The sequence below is a fragment of the Stegostoma tigrinum genome, chromosome 42, assembly GCF_030684315.1.
Source record: "Stegostoma tigrinum isolate sSteTig4 chromosome 42, sSteTig4.hap1, whole genome shotgun sequence".
Taxonomy (NCBI): domain Eukaryota; kingdom Metazoa; phylum Chordata; class Chondrichthyes; order Orectolobiformes; family Stegostomatidae; genus Stegostoma; species Stegostoma tigrinum.
The window spans coordinates 4,359,726-4,369,001 of NC_081395.1; the positions used below are offsets into that span (position 1 = coordinate 4,359,726).

The 9,276-nt window shown below is 51.5% G+C and overlaps 1 protein-coding gene across 1 annotated transcript in view; it reads right to left on the reverse strand.

The window, feature by feature from the left end:
- Window positions 1-629: 629 nt before the first annotated feature.
- Window positions 630-9,276, reverse strand: part of LOC125449285 (fermitin family homolog 3-like) — a 28,164-nt gene continuing 19,517 nt past the window's right edge. Inside the window, exons 4-5 of the mRNA XM_059641487.1 lie at window positions 2,187-2,355; window positions 630-792 (exon numbers count right to left, since the gene is read on the reverse strand). Of these exons, the coding sequence (XP_059497470.1) occupies window positions 630-792; window positions 2,187-2,355 (332 nt within the window). The remainder of the gene's footprint in view (window positions 793-2,186; window positions 2,356-9,276) is intronic.

Sequence of the window (9,276 nt, forward strand, 5' to 3'; positions counted from 1 at the left end):
ACCCAAACCCCTTCCCATTCACTCCCACTGCCCATATTCCCAATACACCCAAACCCCTTCCCGTTTACTCCCACCGCCCACATTCCCAATGCACCCAAACCCCTTCCCGTTCGCTCCCACTGCCCATATTCCCATTGGACTCAAACCCCTTCCCGTTCACGCCCACTGCCCATATTCCCAATGCACCCAAACCCCTTCCCGTTCACTCCCACTGCCCATATTCCCAATGGACCCAAGCCCCTTCCTGTTCACTCCCACTGCCCAAATTCCCATTGGACCCAAATCCCTTCCTGTTTGCTCTCACCACCCACATTCCCAATGGTCCCAAGCCCCTTCCTGTCCGCTCCCACTGCCCACATTGCCATTGGACCCAAACCCCTTCCTGTTTGCTCCCACCACCCACATTCCCAATGGTCCCAAGCCCCTTCCTCTTCACTCGCACTGCCCACATCCCCAATGTACCCAAACCCCTTTCCATTTGCTCCCTCTGCCCACATTCCCAATGCACCCAAACCCCTTCCCATTCACTCCCACTGCCCACATTCCCAATGGACTCTAACCCCTGACGAAGTGCCATTCCTGGTATTAAGCTCCTGTGACAGAGCCTGTGATCCCGAGGGGCTGCTGCCTCAGATGAGGAACGTTTTGCTCTGGCTCTCTGCCTGCTGGGAATGAGATGTATTTGTGAACCGTCTCCAATAAGCAATCTGTGCTGACTTGGAGATTTGTTGGCTAGCAATAATATTGACAGAAACAATTTCCGGAAGTGGGATGATACCCAGTGCAGAGTTCCTGGGAATGGGGGAGCGAGCATGAGGAACCCCTGGTGTGGGGAGAGCAGGTTACTGAAACCTCTCCCTCTCTCCTGACCTCTGCATCACTCCACTTGGCCGAGAGTCACGTAAGAGTGAGACAGAGCGATGTTGTTTCCCAAGTGTTTTTCCGATGAATCTTAATTTTTTGCCTTTTTTAGGGAGACTGCTGTATTGTCGAAGTGCTGAGTCACAAGTCCATGCTTCAGGAATTGGCAGATCCTTCCCTTTCAAAGGCTCCCCTGGTTTGAATCATAGACTGAGTGAGCGAGAGAGAGATTAACAATGCCATACTTTGTCAGTGTTGCTGCTCTTCGGAAAACAACGCTCCCCTTGTAAAGGCTCTATATCTGGTCCCCGTGGAGCTGGTGGGCGGTTAATTCAGGCCTTCTGTTGCTAAGAGGAGCTTGGCTGGAGAATGCAACATGTTTTTCATCTTCACAGCCCTGTCCCTCCGTAGCACCAGGAGCAAATGCAGAGAGCGCGGTGGGTGTGTGTGTGGAATGAGCTGCCAGAGGAAGTGGTGGGGGCTGGTACAGTTACAGCATTTAAAAGGCACCTGGATGGGGACATGGATAGGAAGGGGTTAGAGGGATATGGGCCGAATGCTGGCAAATGGGACTGGATTGATTTAGGATATCTGGGTCAGCAGGGACGAGGTGGGACGAAGAGTCTGTTTCTGTGCTGTAACATCTACACTGTTTGGCTAAAATCCACATCCTGGTCATAGCAAAGTGAGGACTGTGATAGGAGGGCCTTGGCACAACCCCCCCACCCCAACCAACCCCCACCCTCCTCCTGACCACCCCCCCCACTCCCCATCCAGGCCGGGGTCGGGGGGAGAACAGGTCGCGCAAAGTCATACCCTCTCTGACCCTTACCCAGGGGCATCCTGATGACCAGCAACGGGCTCCACAGCCAAAGGATGAGAGACTGGCATTGCCCCTTTGGTGGGGCCGGCCAGTGGTCCACATTGCCCTTTGGCCCTTCGAACCCATGCTAGCCCTTCAAAGGATCTACCCATTCACTCTCCATTCTCTAACCATTCCTAGTGCCCCCCCCCCCCGACCTCCCCAACCCAGACGACTCTTTTTCAGTAACCTGCTCTCCCCACACAAGGGGTTCCTCATGCTCCGGCACCCCCCCACCCCTTGCCCCAGCCCCAGCACGGCCTGCTAACCCTCATCCACCCCCGCCACCCCCCCACCACCAAATCGCCGCCCCCCCCGCCCCTTCATTAGCCTCAGTTGTTATTTTGGTGGAAGCATTGGAGATGAATGGGAGGGGCATTTTGAGATCAGCGGGGGCTCCTGGTGAATACGGGGGTGGGGGGGGAGCCTCGTTCCCAATTGCCCCTTGGCTTGGGTGGCTCACCCCGGGGTGGTCCAGGTAAGAATCAACAATGTTGTAGTGGGTCTGGGGTCAAGTGACGGCCCAGACTGGGTAATGATGGTGACCTGTACTCCCCCTCCCAAGCCCCCAGCGCCCCACTCCTGAGAGCGTGACCCAGATGGGTTTTGGAAGATGGCTGCCCCACGCCCAGCTACAATTCCGGATTTGGGAAAACTGAATGGGCATTCAGGCCAGTGATCCAGGGATCTTTAGTCTAGGCCCCTGGTCTCGTTGCCCATACTTTACCCCTGTACCACCAGTTCCCCGCACCACTGTCAGGCCTGAACTAGCCCCATTGTGCTCAGGATCAGCCAGGTTATTAGCCCTGACTGTAGGGGGGTGGGGGACTGCATGCTGTCGGGGTAAGGGGTCACCCCCATTGAAGATAGAGATGAGGAGGACGTCCTTCCCTTGGACCGGAGTGGTACATTCGAGGCTAAGAGTGAGAGACTTTTAATCATGTAGTGGGGAGTAGAGGGTTACGAGGAAAATGCAGGAAAGTGAATGTAAGAACACGAGAAATAGCCTGCTCCACCAGTCAATACAATCATGGCTGATCCTTTCGTGGGCTCAGCTCTGCCTACCCTCCCGCTCACCATCACCCTTAATCTATACAATCTACCTTCGCCTTAAAAACATTCAACAAAGCAGCCTCATCGGGCAGGAAATTCCACTGACTCACAACCCTTTGGACCAAGAAATTTCTCTTCAGCTCAGTCCTAAATCTGTTTCCCTCTTCACTTTGAGGCCCCTCATTCTAGCCTCACCCACTAACCCCCAGCTTCTATCATCTCTAGTCCCTTTGTAAGTTTATAGGTTTCTATAAGATCCCAGCCTCCCATTCTTCTCAACTCCACTGAGTTTAATCCCACTCTAATTGATTTTTCCCTCATACGCCCATCCTCTCAAGTCCAGAACCAACCTCCTCTGTACTCAGTCCAGTGCCCATTGCTGTGGGTCTGGAGTTACATCTAGGCCAGGCCTGGTAAAGATGGCGGATTCTGGGTCACCGATGCCCTTTAAGGAAGGAAACTGCCCTCCCAGTTCTGAGGAAGGACCCAAAACTGTTTTAAACCCTCACAGATGCTGCCAGACCCACTCAGCTTCTGCAGCAACTTTGTTTTCGTGCTATCCTTCCCTGGCCTGGGCCTACATGTGACTCCAGACCCACAGCAATGTGGTTGACTCTTAATTGCGCCCCCTGGGCAATTAGGGATGGGTGACAAATGCTTCCTGGCCAGTGACGCCCTCGTCCCGTGACTGAATAAAGAAAAATAAAACTCCCTCCCTAAAGGAACCAGATGTGGGAGTTTCCGACAATTGGTAATGAATACATGGCCACCGTTATACTCTCAATTCCAGGTTTTATTTGGGATTTAAAATTCCAGCCGTTGCGGGATTCAAACCCTGGTCCCCAGGACATTACCTGGGTTCACAGGATGGTCTGTCCAGCAATAATACATCCAGGTTATCACCCCCCTGTCAATGCTTCACACACAGAGAGGGGGATGGGGAGAGGGAGAGGGAGACGGAGACGGAGCAAGAGAGACAGGGACATGGGGGGTGGGGTGGAGAGAGAGAGAGAGAGAGAGGGGGAGAGAGAGTCAGCAGCAGACAGAGAGAGTGTGTGTGAGAGAGAGAGACATAGAAAGAGAGTGAATGAGACAGTGAGACAGAGTGTGAGAGAGAGAGAGAGAATACAGAGACAGAGAGAGAGACAGAGTGAGACAGAAAGAGAGAGAGCAAGCCAGAGAGAGAGAGGAAGAAAGAGAGACAGAGAGACAGAGACAGAGAGAGACAGAGTGACGGACAGAGAGACAGGGAGAGTGAGAGAGAGAGTGAGAGAGAGCGAGAGAGGGAGAGAGTGTGAGAGACAGAGAGAGTGAGAGAGAGTAACAGACAGAGAGAGAGAGAGAGTCAGAATGAGTCAGAGAGACAGGGAGAGTGAGAGACTGAGACAGAGAGATAAATAGACAGAAATAGAGACAGAGAGAGAGAGAGAGAGACAGAGTGAGGAACAGAGAGACAGGGAGAGTAAGAGAGAGACAGAGACATAGAGAGACAGAGATAGAGACAGAGAGAGAGAGACGGACAGAGAGACAGGGAGAGTGAGAGAGAGAGACAGACAGAGAGAGACAAAGACAGAGTGTGAGAGACAGAGAGAGAGACAGACAGAGTGAGGGACAGAGAGACAGGGAGAATGAGAGAGAGACAGACAGAGACAGAGTGTGAGAGACAGAGAGAGAGATAGAGACAGAGATAGAGGCAGACAGACGGAGTGAGGGACAGAGAGACAGGGAGAGTGAGAGAGGGAGATGGTAACTGGAAACTTGCAGTGAGATACAGTGGGTTCAGTGTGTGTCTAGCACCTCTCCTGCACGCCCCGAGACAGCTGGCCAGCCCATCGTGACTCAACCCAGCTGCACATTCCAGCCATATTCAGCTCACACATTCCATTGCTGGGTCTCATGGAGCCAAGCCCTGGGATTTTCATATTGGCGCACTGACTCTAGGACTGCATTACTCACAGTGTGCGTGTGTGAGAGAGATGGGGGGTGGTAACTGAGGACAGGAACTGACTTTATCCAAACAAAGGCAGATTGAGGTTTTTACTGAGTGTCACAGTCGGTGACTGATGGGCTGGATTCAGACTCAGATAGAGACCAAGGTGGGTAGAATAGTCACTGACGAATTAACCCACGAACTGGCAAATCCAGGCACTGAAATATCACCGAGATAACAAAGTGTGGAGCTGGATGGACACAGCAGGCCAAGCAGCATCTCAGGAGCACAAAAGCTGACGTTTCGGGCCTAGACCCTTCATCAGAGAGGGGGATGGGCACAGTATTCTGAAATAAATAGGGAGGGAGGGGGAGGCGGACCGAAGATGGAGAGAAAAGAAGATAGGTGGAGAGGAGAGTATAGGTGGGGAGATAGGGAGGGGATAGGTCAGTCCAGGGAGGACGGACACGTCAAGGAGGTGGGATGAGGTTAGTAGGTAGGAGATGGAGGTGCGGCTTGGGGTGGGAGGAAGGGATGGGTGAGAGGAAGAACAGGTTAGGGAGGCAGAGACAGGCTGGGCTGGGTTTGGGATGCAGTGGGGGGAGATTTTGAAGCTTGTGAAGTCCACGTTGATACCATTGGGCTGCAGGGTTCCCAAGCGGAATATGAGTTGCTGTTAGAACATAGAACAGTACAGCACAGAACAGGCCGTTCAGCCCACGATGTTGTGCCAACCATTGATCCTCATGTATGCACCCTCAAATTTCTGTGACCATATGCTTGTCCAGCAGTCTCTTAAATGTCCCCAATGACCTTGCTTCCACAACTGCTGCTGGCAACGCATTCCATGCTCTCACAACTCTCTGTGTAAAGAACCCGCCTCTGACATCCCCTCTATACTTTCCTCCAACCAGCTTAAAACTATGACCCCTCGTGCTAGCCATTTCTGCCCTGGGAAATAGTCTCTGGCTATCAACTCTACCTATGCCTCTCATTATCTTGTATACCTCAATTAGGTCCTCTCTCCTCCTCCTTTTCTCCAATGAAAAAAGTCCGAGCTCAGTCAACCTCACTTCATAGGATAAGTCCTCCAGTCCAGGCAGCATCCTGGTAAACCTCCTCTGAACCCTCTCCAAAGCATCCACATCTTTCCTATAATAGGGCGACCAGAACTGGATGCAGTATTCCAAGTGCGGTCTAACCAAAGTTTTATAGAGCTGCAACAAGATCTCACGACTCTTAAACTCAATCCCCCTGTTAATGAAAGCCAAAACACCATATGCTTTCTTAACAACCCTGTCTACTTGGGTGGCCATTTTAAGGGATCTATGTATCTGCACACCAAGATCCCTCTGTTTCTCCACACTGCCAAGAATCCTATCCTTAATCCTGTACTCAGCTTTCAAATTCGACCTTCCAAAATGCATCACCTCGCATTTATCCAGGTTGAACTCCATCTGCCACCTCTCAGCCCATCTCTGCATCCTGTCAATGTCCCGCTGCAGCCTACAACAGCCCTCTACACTGTCAACGACACCTCCAACCTTCGTGTCGTCTGCAAACTTGCTGACCCATCCTTCAATCCCCTCATCCAAGTCATTAATGAAAATTACAAACAGTAGAGGCCCAAGGACAGAGCCCTGTGGAACCCCACTCACCACTGACTTCCAGGCAGAATATTTTCCTTCTACTACCACTCGCTGTCTTCTGTTGGCTAGCCAATTCTGTATCCAAGCAGCTAAGTTCCCCTGTATCCCATTCCTCCTGACCTTCTGAATGAGCCTACCATGGGGAACTTTATCAAATGCCTTACTGAAGTCCATATACACCACATCCACAGCTCGACCCTCATCAACTTTTCTAGTCACATCCTGTTCCTGCAACCTTCGGGTGGCATCATTGTGGCACTGCAGGAGGTCCATGATGGACATGTTGTCTGAGGAATGGGAGGGGGAATTAAAATGGTTCGCGACTGGGAGGTGCAAAATCCCAACATCACTGAAATATCACCTCCTTTCCTGCTTAATTTTCCCCAGTGGGGATTGGAGAGTGAGGGGGAAAAGGCAGGAAGGTGGATTTGAGGATAATCAGATCAGCCACATTCCCTTTGAATGGCAGGGCAGAGCCGAGGGGCTGAATGGCCTACTAAAAGGATGTGCTGTGATTGTAAACACAAACTATGATTATGCTCCTGAAGAATGACGGATAAACATTGATCTATTTGGTGAGATGTTACAGAGGCTCAACACTGCCTCCTGCTGGAGGACTGAGCAGGAATCTCACCAGCTCTTTAAAACAAACTCGAAAGAGAGAGAGAATGAGTGTGAAAGAGAGAGAGAGAACATGGGGGAAAAGAGATGGGGAGAAAGAGAGGGGAGAGTAGAGAGAACGAGGGGGAAGGAGAGAGATAGAACGTGGGGGAGAAAACAAGAGCGAACAAGGGGAAAAGAGAGGGGGAAAAAAGAGAGAGGCGGAATTCCAGGGATTCTGACCCAGCGACACTGAATGAACGGGAATATATTCCCAAGTCGGGATGGGGAGTGGCTCGGAGGGGAATGTGCAGGGGGTGCTGTTCCCATGTTCCTGCTGCCCCTTGTCCTTCTGGATGGAAGTGGGTGGTGGGTTTGGAAGGTGCTGCCTGAGGGTCTTTGGTGAGTTTCTGCGGAGCATCTTGTAGATGGTACACACTGCTGCGACCAAGCGTCGGTGGGTGGGAGGTGGGGGGAAGTGGGATGTTTGTGGATGTGGTGCCAATCAAGCGGGGACTGCTCTGTCCTGGATGGTGTCGAGCTTCTCAAGCGTTGTTGGGGCTGCCCCCACCCAGGGATATTGTCCAGAAACAGAAATTGCTGAAAGCTCAGCAGGTCTGGCAGCACCTGTGAAGAGAAATCAGAGTTAACGTTTTGGGTCCAGAGACCCTTCTTCAGAATGGGATATCATGCAAATATTGTTGCATTTGAACACTGACTGCTTCAGTATGTGAGGAGTTGCGAACAGTGCTGAACATTCTCTAATCATTGGCGAATGTCTGATCTTAAGGTGGATGGAGGGTTGAAAGAGTTAAAAACATAAACACCAAGTGGCAAAGTGAACAAATATTTTATTCTATAAATACAACAGATTAGTTTGAATGGTTAAAAAAAGCAAATAAAAGGAATTGATTAAAAATTCTTCAGTACCTTCAGTTGAGATCTGTACCCGGTAAGTTATGTGTGTTAAATACATCAATGTTACGCTCTATTTTCACCCTGTTCTGGGGGTGGGTTACTCAGACACAGTGGCATGAACGATTCACAAGCTACAGCATGGCGTTATCTGTCCCCCACTTCAACATGCTCAGCAACACAGCCACTGCCAATCTCTCAGCCTTGTACACCACCAAACACTCAGCTCAGCAGTCCCCAGCCCGACATCCCCACAGTCCTGCCTTCCCAACGGGATGGAATTCCAAAAACCGTTTCAGGGTTTCCAGAGTCGAGACGTCACAAATATTTCCTCAATTTGCAACAACTGTGGGCAGTGGGAGTGAATGGCAAGGAGGAGGGGGAGACAGAGACAGACAGAGAGATGGCGTGCGCAGGAGAGACAGAGAGAGTCAGGGCAAGAAAGAGAGAGAGAGAGAGTCGGGGCGAGAGAGAGAGAGTCGGGGCGATAGAGTGAGGGAGAGTCACGAGAGAGTGACACAGACAGAAAGACAATGACAGAGAGAGAGAGATGGGATGCAAGAGAGAGAGAGAGCCTGTGAAAGTTTGTTTAAAATGAGACAGTTTGTACAGCATTAAGAGGGGAAGAACAGATGGACAGAAGGGCCTGGCATCATCATAAATTCCTGATTGTTCTGCGTAAAATGATTAAGGAAATAGAAAGTGGTGGAAGAAGGGAGAGGGAGCTGGGGAGGTGGTAGGGAGGGAGAGAGCGAGCGAGGGGGAGTTGAAAGGGGGGAGAGGGAGAGGGGGGCAGGAAGGAGGGTGAGGGTGTGGGGAAAGGAGAGGTAAAAAGGAAAGAAGGAAGAGTCCAGGCCACGGAAGGTGACAACGGTGCCCGGTTCATGGAGGAGCAGTGTGCTCACGGACAGAGGGAGGGTGGGGGGGGGGGGGGAGCAATAGCCCAGAGGTATTATCACTGAACTGTTACTCCAGAGACCCAGATAACATCCCACAGCGATGTGGCTCACTCTCACCTATTGGGGTGGGAGGATGTGTGTGTGTGTGTGTGTGTGAGAGAGAGAGAGTGTGTGTGTGAGAGAGAGAGTGTGTGTGTGTGTGTGTGTGAGAGAGAGAGAGTGTGTGTGTGTGTGTCTGTGTGTGTGTGAGTGTGAGAGAGTGTGTGTCTGTGAGTGAGTGAGTGAGTGAGTGTGTGTGTGTGTGAGAGAGAGAGAGAGTGTGTGCGTGTGTGTGAGAGAGAGAGAGAGAGTGTGTGTGTGTGTGTGTGTGTGTCTGTGTGTGAGCGAGAGAGAGTGTGTGCGTGCGCGTGTGTGTGTGTGTGAGAGAGAGAGTGTGTGTGCGCGATGTGTCTGTGTGTGTGTGTCTGTGTGCGTGTGTGTGTGTCTGTGTGCGTGTGCGTTTGTGTC